This window comes from Ochotona princeps, chromosome 13, assembly GCF_030435755.1.
Source record: "Ochotona princeps isolate mOchPri1 chromosome 13, mOchPri1.hap1, whole genome shotgun sequence".
NCBI classification, from domain to species: Eukaryota; Metazoa; Chordata; class Mammalia; order Lagomorpha; family Ochotonidae; genus Ochotona; species Ochotona princeps.
The window spans coordinates 45,720,714-45,744,480 of NC_080844.1; the positions used below are offsets into that span (position 1 = coordinate 45,720,714).

General features: G+C 47.1%; 1 protein-coding gene across 1 annotated transcript; it reads left to right on the forward strand.

Annotated features, from left to right (window-relative positions):
* Positions 1-273: 273 nt before the first annotated feature.
* On the forward strand, positions 274-9,493 carry LOC101535592 (stearoyl-CoA desaturase). Its single transcript, XM_058671090.1, has 6 exons — positions 274-297; positions 696-1,080; positions 3,897-4,027; positions 5,747-5,952; positions 6,661-6,893; positions 8,908-9,493. Exons 1-6 carry the CDS (start codon positions 274-276, stop codon positions 9,105-9,107), a joined length of 1,179 nt encoding a protein of 392 aa, XP_058527073.1. The 3' UTR covers positions 9,108-9,493.
* Positions 9,494-23,767: the final 14,274 nt, after the last annotated feature.

Consider the following 23,767-nt stretch of genomic DNA (forward strand, 5'->3'; position numbering starts at 1 on the left):
TATTTTGAAGGCGGATTAAAAACTATATGATGAAATATGGGGTATAGGCACCCACTGTCAACTCTTGCCTTTAAATCCAATGCTGTGAGGAGGCTGGCGTTCAGTAGGTTCAGATGCAGACAGGATTACACCGCCGTGAATCCCAGGTACCGATCCCAGCGCTGCACTCCAGCAGGTGCCGGATCCCAAGCCCACCGTGTGTCTTCACGCTTCCAAACTGCAGCCCTCACTCTTGGTCTCTGACACAAACCAGCAATCCAGAAACTAAAGAAGATGCTTACCCACTTGCAGCAGGAGGTAAGCATCCCAGCATCCACTCTGAGCGGGTTGAAAGGCAGTAGTAGGGCTTGCAGGTAACAGGAGGGGACAGAGCTCAGCCATCTCTCCCAAGTGCCTGGCCTCACTAGATTGCAGACGCTATTCTGTTTAGGGGCTAATTCTTACACCATTGATTCATACACTTTAAAGAAAAACATAGTGTTGCAGGCAACTTTGTGTACCTGTGGCTTTTCCTTTCGTGTGTTCATATGAATGCAAGTGTTTCACCCTTCATCACCCCTAAGTTTTACCACCAATCCTTCTGCAGTTACTGGGAAACTCAGCCTCTTGCACACTGCACTGATCACCCTCCTCATACCTGGTGCTGAGCCACAGACTGAACTTGCTTTCCCCCTGGTGATGGGCCCGGGTCTGAGCCTGCCCGCTCCCTTCTCCCTTGTGGGATCAGAAAGTCAAGTGGCTGCCACTGCCTCCTCTGTCTCCTCTTTCCTGACCTCCTCTTCCCTCCCATACAGGTCTCCAGCTCCTACACAAACACAACCGCTACTGTCACCACACCCCACTCCAGGCTCCCACAGGGTGCAGAGGACAAGCTGGGGAAGAACCCCCTGCCCACCGAGGAAGACATCCGTCCTGAGTTCAAAGATGACATCTATGACCCCAGCTACCGGGACGAGGAGGGCCCCAGGCCCAAGCTCCAGTATGTCTGGAGAAACATCATCCTCATGGCTCTGCTACACATCGGAGCCCTGTATGGGATCACCTTGGTGCCCAGTTGCAAGTTCCACACCTGGCTCTGGGGTAAGTGGCTTCCCACCCTGCTGAGCAAGCCCAAGGGTTCTCCCTGCTCTGGAGGGAGGCAGGATCTCCCACAGAGCCCTGGGTCCTCCCAACTCTGGCTTTGCCAGGCATTTCTCCACTGGGTTGGGAACGTGGTCTAGGGGGATTGGATACTGCTGGAAAGTGAATCCTGGGAGCCCTTTAGCAAGGGTCTTCAGGAAGTAGCTCTGAGGCCACGTGCCATGTGACTGAAGTGACCTGTGCCAGAGTCAGCCGTCCCTGAGAACTTTTATGTTTGAGTCATTTGCTTGGCTCCTGTCCCAGGCCTGCCAAAAACAAGACCAGCCCCTGAGCTGAGAGGCAGGGGAGCCTGGGACACACCCACGGCTTTATGGTGGACGATGAGCCCACTCAGAGCATTGAGCAGGGGGTCTCTGCTGAGGGAGAGAGCTTGCTGGAGGAGGAAGGGAAAGCTGGCTGTCCGGGAAACTCTTTGAGTCTTCTTCCTTGGCCAGACCACACTCCTTTGGTATAGAGAAGGATGGAGGAGGTTCTTGTATTTGCCACGATACACAGACATGTTGTTCCACTGCCTCATGTCAGACTCCAGTGTACTGTCCATAAAATAGAGACTTAAAACAGATCCTATTTCATGTTCCATTCCCCATCAGACTGATCTCAGCATTTCTGTCCATATGCCTTTAAGTGCCCACAACCCGGCAGCTTCCATCAGCCTTCCTTGCCCGCATACCTTCCCCTCCTAACAGGGACAGTCAGGTTAGGCCAGAAAGGAAAGCACAGAGTGGCTTCAACCTGAGACCAACATAAAGAGGGTTATTATTGTCAATTTGTCCGTGACCTTCCCTTAGTTCAGCGTTTTCAGTGAGGTACTTGTGTAGCCATTCCTTTTCCTTGCAGGTAGTTTCACATGTGTTCCCAGAAGGCAGGGTAGGGGAAAGCAGCAGGAAGTTCTACAGACCCTGGGGTCCAAGTAGCTACTCTGAGCAGGAGTCAGTTAGAAATTGCTCTCTATCAAGCAGCTTGCAGCTTTCCAGTGTGGCGGGTTGATTTCCATCAGCTCATCCTGAAGGGCAATTTGCCAGAAGGGCAGGTATTCAATAGTTAGCAGCTTTCCTGGGAACACTCAGGTCAAGAAGGAACCCTCAAAAGTTATCTTGGGAAATCCTCCAAGTTCCAGTGAAATCAACCAAGATTCACCTGCTCAGGATTACTGTTTTTCCATGAAATGTCTGGAACAACACCACCTTTTTTTTTTTTTTCCTTCAAAAGGCAATGTTACAGATAGAAAGGGAAGGAAGGACAGACAAAGGAGGATCTTGCATCTACTGATTCACACTCCCAAATGGCTATGATAGTTGGGGCTGGGCCAAAGCCAGAAATCAGGGTCAGGAGCTTCACTGGATCTCTCATGGGAGTTCAGCTGTCTAATGACTTCAGCTATGTCTTGCTGCTTTCCCCAAGCACATTAACAAGGACTTGTATTATAAGTGGAGCAACCAGAAATCGAACTGATGCCCAAAAGGAATTCTAGGACTGTAGGTGGGGGCTTAACACATTATGCCACAATGCTGGTCCCAACAGCATTTTCTCACAAGGAAGGTGATGTTCCTGGGGTTGCAAAGGTGTCATCACAGCAATTCTCATGGCTTAACTATTTTGATTGGCTTCTATCTCCTCCACTGGAAAACTTCTCAGAAATACCCTTTGGGAAGGACTGAAGAAATTCTCCTGGAAACTCTGGGAGCCAAAGGGAAAAACCCTCCAGCTCTTCTCTTGGGATGAAAGCCATGGGACATGGCTCAGTGAGACTGTACAATCATTTCTATCTTGAGAAAGCAAGAGGGAATGAATCTCCAGCTAAATTAATGCCATTCTCATGACAGACTTAAAGGAGCTGATATAAAATGCAGCAGTGTGCCCAGGACCTCTTCCCAGTTCCCACAGTAGGGGATCCTGTCCACTTGTCGAGTCTATCGTCCACTTGTAAAAGCAGCATAACAGAACCTTTCTGGTTTCTGAGCTTGGCACACCTGCCTTCCTGCCCAAAGCCACTTCCCTCCTCTGTTAAGTAAATGGAGAGCTTTGGCCCCACAGGGACTTCAGCAGGTAGAGATGTGGTCAGCTTCTATCTCTGGGAAGAAGGCATCAATGCTTTGAAGTCAGTAAGTCCTTTCAGTTCAGAGGAAAACCAGTGAGAACAGTCACCGCAACAGACCCTGCCTCTGGCTCTCCTGGGGGCCTTGGAGAAGGAAGGGCACAGGGCAGGGGGAGGCAGAGGCTAGTTAGGTAGCTCCTGTTGATCGGCTGGCTGCACAGTAACACAGGGGGCTCAGTTACGGCGCATCAATCTCCTAGAAAACAATGATGGCTTTAAGTCCTCTGCATGCCTGCTACAACCCACAGCTCCTCCAGTTCCTTAGAGCTCAATGTGTTCTGGATAACGTAGTCATTTACTGCTTATGGTCTAAGTCCCATGGGAGCAAACTGTGGCCTGAACACCACAAATGTTAGCTGAGGATCAGTGTCAGTAGAACCTGGGGTGATGTAACTAAGTGACGAAAGCCTTATTCTCTCTCTTGCCTATCTACATTCTCTACGAAACTCCTTAGCCTACCTCCAGAGGCAGAAAAGCTGGAGGGAGTGGCACTTTTCAATGGGCAGGGGCTTCCAAGAATGCTATCCTTCAAACTCAGCAAAAAGCAGACCCTGAACCAAAGCCTGATGTGGACACAGTGTGGCCTAAGGAGAGTATCTCCAACACATGTGCCAAAGTGGAACTCAGGTGTGTTGGTGACATCCCTGCCCTCTCCTTGCAGTGTATTTCTACAGAGTGATCAGTGGCCTGGGAGTCACAGCAGGAGCACACCGTCTGTGGACCCACAGGACATACAAAGCCCGGCTGCCCCTGCGGCTCTTCTTGATCATTGCTGACACCATGGCCTTCCAGGTAAGGGGCTGGCAGGGCTCACCTCTTGCTTCTCCACACACCCTAGCAATGGTCTGGAAGCAAAATGGAGGGGACTGGCGCCAGCAGAGGAGCCACTCTGACAGTTGTGGCACTTTCCTCTCCTCTATGTCACTGCAAGTGCAGGCTCAGCTTGAAGTCTGCAAAGCAGGTGGACTGCTCTGAGTCCCTGGAAGAGAGAAGGGAAACAACTACTTTGATTTAGATGCTGAGGTTCCTGTGTTAGCACACAGACTGTTTTCATCGTTTATCATAAGGACTAAGGAGCAACAGTCAGTGGCTGATCTGGTGTAGCAGGCAGACAATGCCTTAGGACCTCAGCACCATTAGCTTGAAGCCAGTGTTTAACAGGCTCATTAATTCTTCAGTACAGCCAACAGTTGTATAGCACTGAATATGTGTCTAGCACTATGTTGAACCATTGACACAGAGTAACTTAATCAATCCTCAGAACAATCTTAGGAGGTAGGTAGATGAATAAACCCATTTAACACAAAGAAATTGAGTTGCTAGAGGATTAAAACAACAACAATAAAAAATTGCACTTCCTTGTTGGTATGCCAGGTTTGCTAAGGAAGATATTAAAGTTTCTTAGGTCAAAATGTTTTAAGAAAGCAACAAGATGTAGAGAAGAAAGTCCCTCAACTGTCAAACTGTAGAAATGAGCAATTGACAGATTATGGTACAAGGTTCAATTTGGAGCAAGAAGAAAACTAAAACCAAATTAGCCTTCTTAGGACAAACCAATATCCCAGGTGCTTTTCAAATTTGCATAATTGTCTCCGTCCCAGCAACTAGGAGGATCCTGATGTTGTCCGCAGGCAAAGGGAAGGGAGAGACAGACTGTTGTCTTGCTTAAGGGATGGAAAGAGTCCCAGGAGAATCCCAAAAGTCCCTGGGATAAGTGGTTATGATCACGACCTCTGTCGTGCCAGTCACTGAGCAGTTTGAGCCTTCTCTTGCCATTAGAATGGAGCTCCCTGCTGTTTAAACCCCCAACTAGGACCCTAACACTCCATGGCCTGCCTCACATTTTCCTTGCCCAGGGATCAGGCAGGTCCTAAAAGACATCTTCTGGGCTTGGAGCAGTGGTGTAGCGGCTAAAGTCCTCACTTTGCACATGCTGGGATTCCATATGGCTGCCAGTTCTAATCCTGGTGGACCCACTTCCCATCTAGCTCTCTGCTTGTGCTCTGGGAAAGCAGTCAAGTATGGCTCAAACTTTTGAGATCATGTACCCATGTGGAAGACCTGGAAGAGGCCCTAGGCTCCTGGTTTCGGATCAGCGCAGCTCCGGCCATAGCAGTCACTTGGGGAGTAAATCACCAAATGGAAGATCTTCCTCTCTGTTTCTCTCCCTCTCTGTATATCTGAATTTCCAATAAAAATATATAAATCTTAGACAGAGAGAAAGAGAGAGAGAGATTTTCCAACCCATACTGCTTGTGGAAGAACATGGCTCACCCCTGATAAGGCCATCTGCACTCTGGACACTTCCCCCGACCCAGCCCACCACAGAACCCCACAGGAGGTAGCAGGAACCTCTTCAGGGACTCTGGAGGGCACAGAGCCGCAGCAGTAGTGTATGGCAGGGGCAGCTCCTCCAGGATGCCGCAGGGCTAAGAGGACGCCTGGGGCTTCAGATTCTTCTTAGAGGACGTCTCTCTTCAGCACCCCCCCACACTTTCTCTGTCCCTACAGAATGATGTGTTTGAATGGGCCCGAGACCACCGTGCCCACCACAAGTTCTCAGAAACCAACGCCGATCCCCATAACTCCAGACGTGGCTTCTTCTTCTCTCACGTGGGCTGGCTGCTGGTACGCAAACACCCGGCCGTTAAGGAGAAGGGCAGGCTGTTGGACCTGTCTGACCTCAAAGCTGAGAAACTGGTGATGTTCCAGAGAAGGTGAGTGAGGAACCATGCAGCCAGGGTGGTCCTGCACCTGTGGCAGAGGGACTCCACTTTTCCTCCATTGCCTTATCCAGACAAGTTCATGTTGAGTAACTGATTGTTTGCAGATACAAAACCATCGTTGCAAACTCCATACATTACCATCCCACAGGCCCACAGTCTGCACCAAGGCTTTGGTTCTCCTTCTCTGAGCTACCTTAGTTAAACCAACCAAGTGCAGCACATGACTACTGACCTGGGACAATGTTGGAACATAAAATATGTACCTAGGGCACTACAAAGGAAAAGAACACAGGAAATGGAGGCAGAACACTACCCATGGACTTTGTGCCCAAAATGCAATGGGGAAGAGGAGGGAGCCCAAACACAGAGACATAGGCCCAGGCAGCAGGACTCTGCTGAGGAGCCAAGGTGGAGACCTCACCTGACACTTCACCACCAGGAAATCATGCACAGTAGAAAGAGCTAGGGGTCCAGCATCCTAGTCATGATGGGCTGGTTCCCATACTGGGAGTCTAGAGAAGTCCCTCACCCTCCTCTTCACCCCATCTGCACAGAGAGGGCCAGTCTTGGCATGTTCAACTGATCCCACCTATGTGCTCACAGGGAGGAGGAAAGAGACAGCCCAGCCCTGTGAGATGGGACAGTAAGGAGCAGGTCTTGATCCCAGGGCCCGGCTCAGCCTGCGATCTCTCTACACAGGTACTACAAACCTGCTGTCCTGCTGATGTGCTTCATCCTGCCCACGTTCGTGCCCTGGTATTTCTGGGGTGAAACTTTCCGACATAGCTTGTATGTGGCCACTTTTCTGCGTTATGTTATAGTGCTCAATGCCACCTGGCTGGTGAACAGTGCTGCCCACATGTATGGATATCGCCCGTATGACAAGAACATTAACCCCCGAGAGAATGCACTGGTTTCTCTCTCAACCATGGGTAAGTCATCAGTCTACAGCAAGGCATGTCTAGTGGTCTACTGCTGAGGTTTATGCTACAAGCATATATACAAGATTAACATGCTTTTTTGAGTACCTTGCACCTTAATTTTTTCAGCATAAAAATAGGTAAGGGACCTAGTGCAATGGCTCTATTTCTTAATCTTCTCCTTATAAGCAATGGGATGCCATATGGGTGCTGGTTCATGTCCTGGCTGCTCCATGTCCAATCCAATCCATGATAATAATCTGGGAAAGCAGTAGAGGATGGTCCAAAGACTTGGGAACCTGCACCCACGTAGGATACTTGGAAGAAGCTCCTAGCTTAGGATCAGCTCAGCCCTGGCCGTTGTGCCCATTTGGGGAGTAAACCAGCAGATGGAAGATCTTTATTTCTGTCTCTCCTTCTCTTCGTCAATTTTACTTGCTTTGCAATAAAAAAAAAAAATCCTTTTAAAAAAACAGAGAGGTTAGGTTTTAGTGCAATGTTCTCAGCACCCCATATTATACCAGCTTAAGTTCAGTTACTCTGTTTCTGATCTGTTTCCTGCTAATGCACCTAGAAATGCAATAGAAGATGGCCCAAGTGCTTGGGCATCCAAGATGAAGTTCTCAGCTCTCGGTTTCTTCTTGGGCTAGTCCTTGCTGGTGAAAAAACTATTTGGGGTGTGAAACAACTGGAGGAGAATCTCTCACTTTGTTACTCTCTCTCTCTCTTTCTCTCTACTTTTAAGGTACGTAAATCTTTGAAAAATTTGAAAATACTAGAGGTGCTATTCAAAAGAGAAAGGGTAACCAAAAAAATCTCCTCAAAGCTTGCTTCTAAAACAAACTACAACTGCAAGTGCTAAATATAATGAGCCTCTTAGAGTTCTCAATTTTCACTTCACCTCTGGATAATTCTCCAGTTGTACAGAAGTCACAAGGTGCAGGTATAGAAAAAGAATCACATTGTGGCCAGTGGGACTAGTGTTTTATATTTGAACATGATGTATGAAATGTAGAGTAATTATAGTTTAGTTCAAAAAACTTTAGGTGTATAAAACGGTATTTGTCATCTCCCACTGTATTCACTGCACCATACTTCCAAGTGAGTACAATGACCTACTGTTTACTGATTTTAGTACGAAGGACCATTAAAGCAACAGTTGGTGAGTCTTTCATATCATTCATAAGTAGTCCCCTTACATTATTCTTTCCTTCTATTCCTACTGTAGCTAGCAACACTCCTTTCCCCAAAGCTTTACTAATAGAGAAATACTGCTAAATCAGAAGAATCTCTTTAATTCTCTCTAGCAATCCAAGTGAAATGCTACTACAAGGTTCTCAGAATGTCAGAGGTTAGAAGGAGCATCTGAGCAATTTAGTTCTTCCTTCTTCAAGAACTTGGTCAGCACCAACTGCAGCCCAGGGTCAAAGCTCAGAGAATGAGAATTCAGAGAGGCCTGCTCAAGACAAGCAGAGGCTGAGGTATCTTCTGTCCCTGGGTTGGGACCGTTTTCCTCAAACTGTTGGGCACCACCTCCCATTCCACTGGAACATCCCACCCTCATGGTGGTGCTGCTGTAGTGCAGAGAGCAAGCGCCTTTGCTTACCACATAAGCAGCACAGCCCAAGTTCGTAATTCTGGGCTCTCTCCTCTCCATACCAGCACATACAAACACAGAGAGCCTTTAGGGTCTTGGGTCATGCTTCCTGAAACTCTGGAAGTCTCCAGTCTACATTACATTCTCAGCATTCCCTGTCTTCTGTAGTCAGCTCATTGTCTGAGACAAGCTGTCAGTCTTCCTCCCACAACAGCTCCATGCATGGGGAATAAGGGCCTCATCAATCGTGCCTTAAGCTACTTCCGAGGGCATCTATTTGGAAGAACAGAAGACATTACATCCTTCCATTCATTTCACAACAGCAGATTTCTCTCAGGTTCTAGGGAAACTGCTAGGAAGCTGGTGCTCAGTGAAAAGAAGATGGCAATCAGCAAAGCTCCATGACAGCTCTCCTTGCTTTCCTTGCAGGTGAGGGCTTCCACAACTACCACCACTCCTTTCCCTATGACTACTCCACCAGCGAGTACCGCTGGCACATCAACTTCACCACATTCTTCATCGACTGCATGGCTGCCCTGGGCCTGGCTTATGACCGGAAGAGAGTATCCAAGGCTGCCATCTTGGCCAGGATTAGGAGGACTGGAGATGGAAGTCACAAAAGTAGCTGAGTTCTGAGTCTCTCAACTTCCTTTTCCAAAAGCCAGCCAAGCAGAGGTTCACTACTCTATTTTAATACCTACTAAATAATGTTAAAGGATGCTAAAGATGATAACCTTACCCCATTCTAATAAGAATGCAAAACTACTCGAAACCAACAACCTCACTCTTATGACTTCAAACTGGCAATTTTATCTGTTGTCTTCTTTCTCTTCTAGCCAGGTTGTCCTTGTATTTCTTGTTTTCATCTCCTTCCTTTCTTTTGCCCCTCACAATCTCCCATAAAGCAACTGCTCACTCATTTTGCTTGGTGTCTATCGTCAAACTTAGACAACATTTCTAGAGTCTAAAAAGACTGATCTTATCTCATATTACTCTCTTTTTATGCGATATTCTGAGTTTAAAGGTAAGTGACTCAAGCTAGAGACAGAACAGTCATCAGTGAATTATTCCCACACCAGGTTGCTAGATGGAATGGACAGCTAACTTTATTGGATACAAAGCTTCTCTGGAAGGCAAGCTGTCAGGGGAGAGGCTCGCTGCCAGGCATGACTGCTAAGTGAGGGAGGGGTTAAGGTGGGAATTGAGCAGAAGATGGTCTTGCTTTGAGGAGGCACACAGCTGCCTGCCTAGCCAGGACGTGCAGCCCCTCCACATGGAACACTTCCTTTCTCTCCTGACTGTGAGGAGGACTGGCCTGGAGCTTGGACAGGCAGCTCACAACAGCAAATCTCAGAGCCGCAGCAGGCTCTGGACAGAGGTTAAGGCAGCAGCATTTAGTCTGCAGAACAAATGCTCATGGCTGGGGAGGGAACTTCTTATCTTTAATCACAAGGAGAGTTCTTGTTTCTCGGAACAAGCAGTGTGCAGGCTTGCCATGTCTGTAACAGGTAAACACAACAGCTCCCAGAGTGCTGAGCATTCCCTGAGCTCTCATCCAAGTTCTTTGGGGTTTCTGCTCTGTTATCTTCAGGACACTGGTCACTCCCCACCCCTCAGAGTCAAAGGTGGTGGTGGCATTTCCAGGCACCCCAAAGTGGAAGGCTATTAGGAGCTGGAGTTTGTCAAACATAAAAATACGGAAACCTAAATCCTTTGCTGGGTGTATGAGAATTCTTTCCACTTGGATGCTTCCCTGTGAACAAGCAATGTTGAAAGAACCCTGAAGGAGCGAGGAATTAGGTGGGTCATCTTTGCCTCAGTACCTGTCTTACTCCTGGGCAGCAGATGGAGGGGCAGGGTCTATAGGCAGCTCCTAGGTGATGACTTTCAAAGGAGGAGCTGGAAGTCCACACTGCCAAGAGATCAGAAAGGTGCTGAGTAAGCTATCAGGTGTCCTAATGAAACCAAGTTCAGTCTTAGGTCCATTCATTAGTACCAGTTTTTCACTGCAGTAAGACAAGCCACAAGGCTTCTCTTCACCATGTTGTATCCATTGACTTACTCTACGCTCTGTTGACATGCAGCTTCAAGTACAGGACTTCCTGTGAGGGAGGAATATACTAAGGAGCCTGACTCTTCATTCTGGCCTCTGCCTTCTCTGTCCCTTCTCTCCTACTAATTCTGGCCCTTCCCTCATGCTGGCTCTGGCAAGGCAGCCTCCATGCACGTGTTCAGAGACAGTGACAACCTGCTGTCCAGGCAGCTCCTCCTGCAGACAATGCTCAGGGGCCCCTGACCTCTGCTTCCCTTCCACAAGGAGAGCTGTTCCACCTTCCTGTGCCCCTCGGCCACACTGATGCCTCCAGACACGGCTGGCACAGCCTCCTGCCTCCCGGAGGCCCTCTCTCTGACACAAACGCTCCCATTGTACCACTCTGAGTGCTTGCTGGGGCCAACGTGGGTTTGTGTCAGCCTCCTGTGTCTGGGACAGAGTAGAGAGCACACCAAGTGCCCTGCTTGCTCAATCAGGTGGTCCTAGCTGATCCGGGATCCCAGTTGATGGTGAGACACTGCAGGAAGGGGGATACCTTGTCCTCAGCGGGATGCACAAGAAGCAAGGCCCAGGTTCTGAGTGCCTCACTTTGAAAGGGGCTCTAAATCTGGAGCAGGCTGTGCTGCAGAGCTTTGGCGGAACGTGGGAGCAGAGATGCCATGCTCCTTGCTGAACAGACTTCCCGTTCTGCAACTACCCAGCATTCTGCCTCCACACAGCCAAGGACAGACAATAGCATAGAAGAAGCCTGGAGAACACAGAACCTCAGTGTTTTTGAAATCTTGGGCTTGTGTCCCTGTGCCCCAGTCATCAATGCGAAGCCTAGCTTTGTTCTATTAAGATTGAAAGTGTACAATGTTACATGCTGTGTCCATTGTTGTGACGCTGGGTGGTGGGAAGGAGGGTAATCTGTTTTCTGAGTTAATTGAATAGAAGTACACAAAGCAGTTTGAAGAAAGGTATCCTGGTTCTTTGAGGCATTCATCTTAGCAGAAAAGAATCCAATGGAAGATCACTCTCATTTACACCTGCTGATCCATTTGCCTACACCTTTTGAAATGTCTGTGGAGTAATTTCCCAGATCACCAGATGAGTGCTTTAATACATACAGTTGAGAAAAACAGCATGTTCTTCTTCTATCCTAATCATTTTACATGTATTTGACCCATACCAGGTCCTAAGTAAGGGTTCAGGAAACCCAATATGTGCATGTAGGTAAGGGTGTGTTTGCTATAAAAGGAACACTATATCCAGATTCTAAATCTCAATTCAGGTTACTCATTAATAATCTCACATGCGATCAAGTCTAAACTTTGGCCAGTCTTTGCTTTGTGGATGTACTGACCACTTACTGGAACTCCTCATATCTCTTCTACGTCCCCTACGAACCTAACCCCACTCCTTCTGTGCAGTCCCTTAACACCTGAGCCTACAGAGTTAGCAGGTAGAGGATGGGGCTGGCTAGAGAATGATCAGTGATTCGCAGGGTTCCCTCTGGAATTTCTTTTATAACTTCTGTATGGCTCTTCTTTTTAAGTGTGCATTTAGTAGACAGGAGTAGAAATTAGAGCTAATTACATTTACAATTTCTCTTTCGATTAAAGAATGCATATAGCACTTAAAAAAATAAAAGTTTTTCCTTGGTTTGCAAGTATCTTCAGTGTATTCTGTGTAACTGTACCTCCAATGGATCAGCATGAATGGTAGCAAAGCCTGATGGCCAACGTGGTTAAGGCTAGGGCCTCTCCCACCACTGTGCTGACTTGCTCTCCTTCTTAACAACCCCCTCCTGTGGCGATGAGCTCACTCCCCCTGTATGGCAATGACACACCTGTGAAGGCAGAACTTCCTGATCTACCTATGTCTCAAAGCCCCTACCTCTCAGCACTGTTTATTGGGGATGTGGTTTGTAACATTTCAACATTGAGGGAAACCTTCAAACAGTTGAATTGAATGAGTGACTTAACAATAAACATAACATACTCCACTTTCCCTTTTGCTAAAATGGGCATAATAATGCTGACTCTGAGGCATGAGTAATTTTTTAAAAAGATTTATTTATTTTTATCAGAAAGGCAGATATACAGAGAGGAGGAGAGACAGAGAGGAAGATCTTTCCTCTGTTGATTCACTCTTCAAGTGGCCACAATGGCCAGAGCTATGTTGATCCAAAGCCAGGAGCCAAGAGCCTTCCCCTGGTCTCTCACGCAGGTGCAGGGTCCCAAGGGTTTGAGTCGTATTCAACTGTTACCCGCCTTCCCCCAGGCCCAGGTCACAAGCAGGAGCTGGATGGGAAGTGGGGCCGCCAGGACAGGAACTGGCATCCATATGGGATCCTGGTACAGGCAAGGCGAGGCCTTTAGCCACTAGGCTACAGCACTGGGTCCTATGAGTAATGTTTTTTAGAAAGCATTTTCACCTCCTTCAGCAGAAGAATTCATCACAAGTCCTAAGTATTCCCATAGTAGCTGCACTCACCATGAATTTCACACCCATACATTCCAAATGCAATAACAGCTTGAATTTGTTCATTGGATAAGTGATGGATAATTAGAAGAGACGTGAGAATGCACCCTCAGCGCCAAGAAGACAAGTGTAGGATACCTTTCCCTTGCTTCAGTGGATTTTCTCTTCCTGTAGGACAGCAGTTACTTGTGACCCAAGAATAATTTTGCAATAATTGCTATTTCTGCCAACTCTGAAGTTAGTTGCACTGATCTGACACTGTACACGATAAAAGGGAAATGAATCTGAGGCATCGGGTCTGGGAGTCTGTGGTTGTAATTCAGGCTCCTGGGACCAGCCTCTACGGCTCATCACTCAGTCTATGTGCTGGTAAGGGTGAAAAGAAGTAGGAGCTAAAGACTGATCCACAACCAGGAACCAGCCCCACTCCCTGTAGAGGGGTAACTTTAGGTTAAATTTGGAGCAGCAGGAAACCAGAGTCCACTGCCATCAAATCAAACACTAACACCTTGTGGCACTGGGGCTTGGGAGCGGCCAGTGTGCATGAGTCACGAGGTCCTGTGGCCCCAAGAAAAAGAACCTGAGAGAGGAAGAGAACATTGCCTAGGAAAGCAGGTTTTGTTTGTTTTGTTTTGTTTGTTTGTTTAAGACTCATTTATTTAAAAGGCAGAATGAGAATAAGACAGTGAGATCTTGCATATGTTGACTCACTTCCTAATTTACCATGAGAGCAAGGGCCCTACCAGGTCAGAGTCACAGGTCAAGCAGGGACCCAAGCATTTAGACCATTACCTGCTGCCTTCCCAAAGAAGAACTTTCCTGTTTCAAAATATACCATCAGGGCCCAGCGGCGTGGCCTAGCGGCTAAAGTCCTCGCCTTGAACACTCCAGGATCCCATATGGGCACCGGTTCTAATCCCGGCAGCTCCACTTCCCATCCAGCTCCCTGCTTGTGGCCTGGGAAAGCAGTTGAGGACAGCCCAATGCTTTGGGACCCTGCACCAACGTGGGAGACCTGGAAGAGGTTCCTGGTTCCCGGCTTTGGATCGGCACAGCACTGGCCCGTTGCGGCTCACTTGGGCAGTGAACCATTGGACGGAAGATCTTCCTCTCTGTCTCTCCTCCTCTCTGTATATATGACTTTGCAATAAAAATAAATAAATCTTTAAAAAAAACAACAAAATATACCATTAAAAAAGTGAAAAGGGAATGCATGTTAGGAGAAAAGTTTCCAAAGAATGCATCTGTAAAAGACTAATACCAAAATGTAAAAGCAACTTTGGCAGCTCAACAATAAACAGACAACCTAACTGAAAAAGATGAAACATGTGAGCAGACATTTCTCCAAAGACAGATGAGTAGCCAATAAACATGTGAAGACATATTCACTATTATTAACCACCGAAGAAATATCAAAATAAAATACCACTTCTTACCTACTAACGAGCACTATTTTTTACACACTTTTTTTTACAATTAATAATAAGTTTTTTAAGGATTTGAAGGAATTAGAATCCTCATACACTCTTGGTTGGACACTAAAATGCTGCAGGTTTTTAAAAAAAATTTATTTATTTTGGGTCTGGTGCAATGGCCTATTGGCTAACGTCCTCAACTCGCATGCACTGGGATCCCATACGGATGTTGGTTCTAATCCCGGCAGCCCTGCTTCCCATCCAGCTCCTTGCTTTTGGCCTGGGACAGCAGTCAAGGAAAGCCCAAAGTCTTCGGATCCTGCACCCACGTGGGAGACCTAGAGGAGGTTCTTGGCTCTTGGCTTTGGATTGGCGCAGCACCGGACACTGGTCACTTGGAGAGTGAATCATCGTACGGAAGATGTTCCTCTCTGTCTCTCCGTCTCTCTGTATATCTGACTTTCCAATAAAAACAAATCTTTTTTTAAAAGGAATTTATTTATTTTTATTGCAAAGTCAGATATACAGAGAGGAGGAGAGACAGAAAAAAAGGATCTTCTATATGCTGGTTCCTCCTCAAGCAGCCACAATGGGCAGAGCTGAGCCAATTCAAAGCCAGAAGCCAGGAGCTTCTTCGGGGTCTCCCACACGCGGGTGCAGGGTTCAAAGACTTCTTGCCGTCCTTGAATGCTTTCCCAGGCCACAGGCAGAGAGCTGCATGAGAAGTGTAGCAGCCAGGATTAGAACTGCTGCCCAAATGGAATACTAGCACATGAAAGGCAAGGATTTCAGCCTCTAGCCTATGGCGCTGGACCCATGTTATGGTTTTGATGAATATCTGCAATTCCTCAGAAAGTTAAAAACTAGAGGTACCAAGTAATTTTTAACAAGTCTACCTCTAGAAATAAAAACATATGTGCACACCACAGGTACATGAATGCTTCTAAAAGTATTACATAATAACTAAAAACCAAAACCCCAATATCCACCAACAGATGAGTAAGTATGATGTGGTTAGCACACACACGTGCGTGCACACACACATACACACACACACACACGGGGTTGGGTTTCAATGAATCTGAGTGAGACTCCAAGGCAAGTGAGATGATTTTAATGCCTAGTCCAAAAGGCAACCTCTTGCCATAAGCAAGAAGTGCCCCGAATGAAATAATCATGGGGTTTTTATAGTAAAAGAATCAAAAGCTACGTGACAGTGAGCAAGTACATGAATAGGGGCTAACAGTGACACAAAACAGAAAGCATGTGACAGGAATTTGCAACATATAGGCTTGGGGGTCATGATTACAGCACTTCAACACAGAGCGTTATAAAATAGCATGCCTCAAAGGTAGCTGTCTTTCTCCAAGGTTATCCCTATCTCCTGCCTGCCTCCTGGTTTTTCAGGAAACGTGAGCTTTGCTCATAACAGAATGCAGGTGTCTCTTTGGAGACTCCAGAATTCCAGGAGTACAGTCACTTTTACAACTAACCCTTTCACATGGATAATTTATTGTGCAAGAAAAAACATAAGGCATAAAATATGGAAACATGATATAACATGAGTGACCTTGAAAATATTATAAAGTAAAGCAACCAGAAAGGGAAAAATATGTACATAATGTGATTAAATCTATATGATATGTCCAACATCAACAGATACAGAGAAAGAAGGCAGACTGGTAGCTGGCAAAGGTTAGAAGGAAGAAAATAGAGAGTTACTACTAAGGTGCATGGCTTTGTCAGGATGAAAAGGCACTGAAGCTAATTTTAGTCACGCTGTTCCATGCTGATAATATCCTAAAGGTGGGCAGGCCTGGCACAGCAGCCTAGTGGCTAAAGTCCTCACCTTGCATTAACTGGAATCCCATATAGGCACCAGTTTGTGTCCTGGAGGCCCAGCTTCCCAACCAGTTCCCTGCTTGTGTCCTAGGAAAGTCTTGGGCCCCTTCACCCGTGTGGGAGACACGGAAGAAGCTCCTGGTTCCTGGCTCGGATCGGCTCAGTTTCAGTTATTGTTGAGGAGTGAACCAATCAATGGAAGATTTTTCTTCCTCTCTCTCTCCTTCTCTCTGTAAAGTCTGACTTTCCAATAAAAATAAAACAAATCTTAAAAAATAATAACTCCCTGTGCCTAAATTGTTAGTACTTGGAAGGATCACAGTCTTGTTTTAGAAAACAGTCTTGTTTTACTTCTGTCCATGTGACCCTTTGTGAAATGTCACAGGGAGTGGGAGTCCTACTCTGACTTATTATTGACTGATGCTGCAGGCAAAAGGCTGATTGTTGCAAATAGACTTTGGGTCAAATGTCACAATTTAGGCTCCAAAAGGTGCACATTCCATGGGGGGCTCCTCTTTGTAAACACCAGTCATCCACAATCGCCAAGCCCTGCCCCAGGCCACAGAGGGAACTCACTAGGCTCCAAGTTGGCTCTGCAGACTCACAAGGCCTTCTCAGAAGGGACACTGCAGGCGCACACTTGAAGCCATTCACCTGAGCCTGGTGCAATAGCACTGAAGTTTTTGCCTTGAATGCGCCAGGATCCCCTATGGGCGCTGGTTCTAATCCTGACAGCCCTGCTGCTGGAGTCCAGCTTTAGCTGAGTTTGGAACTCGAAAAGGGTGCATGGATGATGTGCAAAGAGGAAATAAACAGGTCACTACAATTCTAGCATCATAATGGACAATGAGAGAAAGCTGTCAGCTTTATTTATACAGAAGCAGACAAGCTCGGGCACAGACTTTTTACGTCACAGTCAAGTGGGTGTTTCTAAGGATAATTCTGCCATTTGTTTCACCTTAAAGCAGGATGTTATCCATCATGACCCTGTGGTCAGGAACTCCTCAATAGATGGTGCATATCAATCAAAAACACATTCCTAATACAATCCTCATTCTATACCTTAATCTTGAATCAGTTAAAGGAGGAAATGCATCACAGAAGGAGGCAGCTAAACATCAAGAATGGTCAATGGGGGCAGCAGAGACAGGGACAGAGACACCATGAATTGTAAAAGGCGCTTGTCCCAAGACATTATCAGTAGGGCCTGGCGACGTGGCCTAGCGGCTAAAGTCCTTGCCTTGCATGCACTGGGATCCCATATGGGCGCCGGTTCTAACCCCGGCAACTCCACTTCCCATCCAGCTCTCTGCTTGTGGCCTGGGAAAGCAGTCGAGGACAGCTCAAAGCTTTGGTACACTGCACCCATGTGGGAGACCCGGAGAGGTTCCTGGTTCCCAGCTTTGGATCGGCGCAGTACCGGCCATTGCATTCACTTGGGGAGTGAACCATCGGATGGAAGATCTTCCTCTCTGTCTCTCCTCCTCTCTGTATATCTGACTTTGTAATAAAAATGAATAAATCTTAAAAAAAAAACGTTATCAGTAATATCATCTTCCAAGCTCAAATTGATAGTAAAGACCAACTCTGCAGTAGCAGACAATGCCTAAATAGATTACAGAAATCCCAGCGGGGAAATGCCTTCAGGTGGTTGTAGAGACATCCGTCGGGGCCTGCCATGCAGCAGGAAATTCCTTGCAGCCCTGCCTGCAATGGAACAATACTCTTCACACCTTCGTGTCTTCCACACCCGCCGTATGGAGCCCAGCACCCTGTTTCCCATCCAGCTCCCTGCTTGTAGCCTGGGAAAGCAGTTGAATATGGCTCAAAGTCGTGGGACCCTGTACCCACATGGGAACCCTGGAAGGAGCTCCCGGCTTCTGGCTTTAGATCAGCTCAGCTCAGGCCATTGCTGCCTCTTGGGGAGTAAATCAACAGATAGAAGATCTTCCTCTCTTGTCTCTCCTCTCTATATATCTGACTTTGCAATATAAATAAATAAATCTTCAAAAAAAAATAAAGCCATTTCCCCAAGGGCCCAGTGAACAGACAGGAACAATAAGAGGAAATGAGAAAAATTAACAGGAAAGGCCACAGAAGGGCAAAAGTTTGTTCACAGCATTACTTTTATTCTTTCTTGGTTCATTTTGGCCAACATGCTGGACTCATCTTTTACTCCACTTCAGACACACACACAAACCCTGATAAAACACATATATACATACATTTTAATAGAAGTAGAACTCATATAACACTAACCACTCTAAACCAAACAATTCTTTAGCATTTACTATATTTGCTGTATAGTGCAATCACCAGTTATGGTTTCAAAACTTTTTCATCACCCCACAAGAAAACCCCAAGCCATTCAACAATTGGCTCCACCTTGTTCTCTTGTCCCTAAACATCAATATTATCTTTCTGTTGCTATGTTTTTACATATGTGAGAATTTCACTGAAACAGAAAATGCAGTATGTGAATTTCTTTTCTCAGCTTCCTTTCTTAAGCATAAAGCTTTCAATATGCAGGAACACATGTGCACACCTCTCACTGCCAATGGTACTCCTTGCACACTGATTCTACAGTGGGTTCTCTGGTCCATTCAGGCGTGACCATCTGAGTTGTCCCCATCTTGTTGCTGCTGTCATCACCTGCATACAAATCCTAGGGGACCTGTGCAACTCACTGGGGCATCTCCTAGACAGGAGGGACTGACATACAGGGCTGGTGGGTATTACTGCTGTCTGGAGACACCAGCTGCTGTCCACAGGGGCTCATAACACACCAGCTCACCCCATGCTCTTCCTGTGGACACAGCCGTCCTCTCTCCTCCCTACTTCCCAGAACATCAGTCCCCAGACTGCCCTTGCCCTGGGGGAGAGGGTGGCCAGCCAGAGTGGCATCTCTGCTGGAAAGACTCTCCCCACGCCAAAGTGTCCACTCTTGCTTGTGCCACCCTGGGGCACTGGGCACTGCAGCAGGCCAGGTCATGTGCCCCCTAACCATGGTCACTTGGGCATAGCCACTAAGCCACCCATCTGACCACAACACCATGCCACCAGCCACCTCAGCACCTCTGTCCTCACGCACACCACTTTAAACTCTCCCAAACAGGCACAGCCCAACACACAACCTAAGCGGCTCCAAGGAGAAGCTGCCAGCCCGCATCAGCCCTGCCCCTGGCGGTGGGCATGCCAAGCTCGGCTCCAGTTCAACAACACTGACACACATCCTTCCCTCCTCTCGCTCAGCCCCCTCTGCTGAGCTCGGGCAGACCTGGCTGGGCCTGGCTGGGCCTGGCTGGGCCTGGCTGGTGGCCAACAGGCACCAGAGCATGGCTGCGCGCCCCGCCCTCCCACCGGGGTTACTGCCGGTCAGCGACCCGGCCCCGTGCGCTATTGACATTCACAGCGCCCAACAGCGCCTGACCCGGCCGAGCCAATCAGCAGGCGCCGAGCGTGTCTGATTCTGTCTGCTCCAATCAGGAGGCGCGATCTTCCATCAGCTTTGGGAACAGCCCCGAGTCACCTACCATTTCAGCTGGGGAGCCACCTGCCGTCTAGAAGCGGAAGTCTCATCGGAATGGAGAAGCTGTTCTGTGCCAGCCAAGACCTGTGGTTTTTCTGTTGAAAAAAATGTCAGAAGCTTTTAGCCTTGCTCATCGACTGCCCCTCCCTGACTCAAAATTACCTCTCTGATAGGTTTTGTCCTGCAGCTGCCTTTGAGTGCTGTGGTTCTTCATAGCCATGGCAGGCCCGTAGGCACAGCTGCTACACAGCTTTAAAAATTGACTCGTTGATATGGACATAATAGCATTGCCCACCTCCCTATCCCCCTGAACCTTTTTTTTTTTCTTGTTTTTCCTTCAACTATAGTTAACTATGTAAAGATTGTCAACAACAATACAATAAAATGGATAAAAAAAAAAAAAAAAAACTGACTCGTTGGGCCTGGCAAGGTGGTGTAACGGCTAAAGTCCTCTCCTTGAATGTGCCGGAATCCCATTTGGGCACTGGTTCTAATCCCGGCAGCTCCGCTTCCCATCCAGCTCCCTGCTTGTGGCCTGGGAAAGTAGTCGAGGACAGCCCAAAGCCTTGGGACCCTGCACCCACGTGGGAGACCCACAGAAGCTCCTGGCTCCTGGCTTTGGATCGACACAGTACCAGATCGCTTGGATCATTGTGGTCACTTGGGGAGTGAATCATCGGACGGAAGATCTTTCTGTCTTTCCCCCTCTCTGTATATCTGACTTTGCAATAAAAATAAATAAATCTTTAAAAAAAAGTTAAAACTAACTCATAGGGGATGGCACGTGCCAGGATCCCATGAAGACGCTTGTTCGTGTCCCAGCTGCTCTGTTTCCCAACCATCTCCCTTCTTGTGTCCTGGGAAAGCAGCAGAGGATTCCCCAAAGCCTTGGGACCCTGTACCCAGAAGGAAGACCCTTAATAAGCTCCTGGTTCCTTGCTTCGGATTGGCTCAGCTCAGGCTGTTGCAATCACTTGGGAGTCAACCAGCGGACAGATCTTTCTGTCTCCTCTCTGTAAATCTGCCTTTCCAATAAAATAAGTAAATAAATCTTTTTAAAAATGACATATCTCGGGGCTCGGGGGCGTGGCCTGGTGGCTAGGGTCCTCGCCTTGATCCCATATGGCTGCTGGTTCTAATCCTGGCGGCTCCACTTCCTCTCTGTCTCTCCTCCTCTCAGTATATCTGACTTTGTAATAAAAATAAAATAAATCTTTTAAAAAAAAATGACATATCTCGGGGGTTTTGATCTGCTGGCAGGCCCCGAGGTCACCAAGGGTGAGGCAGAGGGTTGCCTTTGGCCGAACCACCAGAGACAAGCTGGTGAGGTATGTATGCTCTATTACACACAGGTTACAGGTTTTAAAGGGTAAGGATGGGGAGGCACAAGGGAGCCTTTTGGTCGACCCCATGCCCACCAAAGACGTTTTAATTGGCTGTATGACATGTCTACCTAGGTCTTCTGGTGATGTCAGAGGTCATGTTCAGGTATACTTCCCTTGGCCTTCTAGCCATGTTGGAGGTCACACTCAACGTGTAGGTCTGAAGCCTGTGCCTCAGGTCAAGGGAAGGGTTAGGCTTAAGCCACACCCCCTAGGCAGCAGGGCAGGGACCTGGGGTGATTGTCTACAGACATATATACTCAGGTAATATCACTTGATGTCTGATGGATATGTACATGAATACACAGTAACATCTGAGTAGGGTAAACACATTTACCTACTCACTTTTATTGTGTAGATAACATTCACAATCTTTTTCAAGAACACACAGGAAGCTATCATTGAAAGCAGAGAAAGATCAATTGCCTAACTGCTGCTTCAGTCCCTAAATAGCTGCAATACCAGGGCTGTGCCAGAGGGAAGCCAGGAAGCCAGGAGTCAGCCTAGGTCTCCCTGACCCAACTACTTGAGCTATCGTTGCATTACCCCCAGGGTAGGCTTTAGGGAGCTGGAACCAGATGGAACCCAGGACTCGATCCCAGCCACTACAGGATGTGGCCATCCCCAAGCGACATTGCCATCCCTGTGTCAAGTACCTGCCCCCAACCATCCTGCTGAGTACAACACTCAAACTTCTTTATTAAACTGTAACAGACTGTTATTTAAACTTCCCCTATCCCTTTCTTCTCTCCAGACCCGACATTCTGCCTATCACCATTGTACATTCATTTTTTTGTGGTATCAATTATCTTAGAATCTACATCTTGGCGAGCTTGTGTGTATTTTGTGCTTAGCTTTTTTTCACTTAATCTAATGCCCTTTAGTTCCATTCAGATATTTCCAAGTGACAATATTTGTGTGTGTGTGGCTGAACAGTATTCCATTGTATGCATCCATCATATTTTCTTTATCCAGCCATCAATGCATGGACACTTTGGTTATTTCCAGTCTTTGCTATTGTGAGAAATGCTGCCATAGGCATGGAGTGCAGGTGTCTCTTCAATAGATTGAGTTCATTTTCCTTGGCTGTACACCCAGGACTGGAACTGCAGCACAGAGTGGTTCTCATCCTATTTGCCACAAAAGCGACACAAATTTATATTCTCAGCAACACTCACAGGAGTTACCGTTTCTCTCCTTTTTTTTTTTTTTTTAAAGATTTGTTCATTTTATTACAGCCAGATATACACAGAGGAGGAGAGACAGAGAGGAAGATCTTCCGTCCGATGATTCACTCCCCAAGTGAGCCGCAACGGGCCGGTGCGCGCCGATCCGATGCCGGGAACCAGGAACCTCTTCCGGGTCTCCCACGCGGGTGCAGGGTCCCAATGCATTGGGCCGTCCTCAACTGCTTTCCCAGGCCACAAGCAGGGAGCTGGATGGGAAGTGGAGCTGCCGGGATTAGAACCGGTGCCCATATGGGATCCCGGGGCTTTCAAGGCGAGGACTTTAGCCGCTAGACCACGCCGCGGGCCCCGTTTCTCTCCTTTTTCACCAGTACTAGGTATCCTTTTGTCTTCACAGTTGGTACAACTGAAATGGTTATCTGTGGTTTTGAAGTGTCTGTTAGTAAGGGTTTTAAGTTTTTCATGGAACTTGTAGCCCTCTGTATGTCTTCCATCTACTGCAATATTCAAATTGATTATTTTTTGCAGTGGTGGAAATTGTCGTTATGAAGTTGTTTGAATCCCTAATGTATTCTGGTGATTAATTCCTTCGCGGATGTTTAGATTGCCAATGTTTTCTCTCTTTCTGTAGGTAGTTTCTTCACTCTGCTGACAGTTTGCTCTGCCAAAGCTCTTTAGTTTGATGAAATCTCTGTTTTTGCTTTTGTTTGCTGTGCTTTTGGGTTCTCATCCAAAAACTCTTTGACCATTTCAATGTTCTGAAGCATTTCCCTTACGTTTTTTTTTTTCTATAGTTTTGTAGTTGGTGGGTATACATCTAGCCCCTTAATTCATTTTGAATTGATTCTCTATATGATGAAAGACATATGTTAGCCATGTGCTTGTTACATACAGCCTCTGTTATGATGGGGTGTGCTCCTTCTACATATACCTATTTCAGTGGTATTTTCTTGGAGAGATGTTGAATTTTATTAAATACCTCTTCTGCATCTAGTGAAATGATCTGCCTAGTATTGGTTTTATCATCCTGTGATTTCTTGCTCTCTGTCCCTTGGCGGCCTAGGCTAAGCCAGCACTATGCTGGGTCACATCTGTCTCACAATAACTGGGCCCTGCAAAATCTCAGTGGTGAACAACAGGCCTAGGCAAGTGGAGATGATACATGCCAAAAAGAGTGCATCTCCATGGGTGCAGGTCTCCATCTGCAGCCCTGCATGTCTGGAGCTCCAGATGCCAGCACCAGGGCCATGCAGAGGACTTAGGGATTTCTCATGCACTGGTTCTGCGACCCAACAATGAATTTTTTTTTTAAGATTTATTGATTTTTATTGCAAAGTCAGATACATAGAGTGGAGGAGAGACAGAGAAGATGATTTTCCATCCAAGTAACTGCAACAGCCAGAGCTGAGCTGATC

Bases quoted from the DNA above. Each gene is read 5' to 3' on its own strand.
- LOC101535592 (XM_058671090.1), top strand. From the start codon at position 274: ATGCTTACCCACTTGCAGCAGGAG. The intron at 4,028-5,746 runs GTAAGGGGCTGG...CTGTCCCTACAG, and splicing joins CTGACACCATGGCCTTCCAG to AATGATGTGTTTGAATGGGC. The intron at 6,894-8,907 runs GTAAGTCATCAG...CTTTCCTTGCAG, and splicing joins GGTTTCTCTCTCAACCATGG to GTGAGGGCTTCCACAACTAC.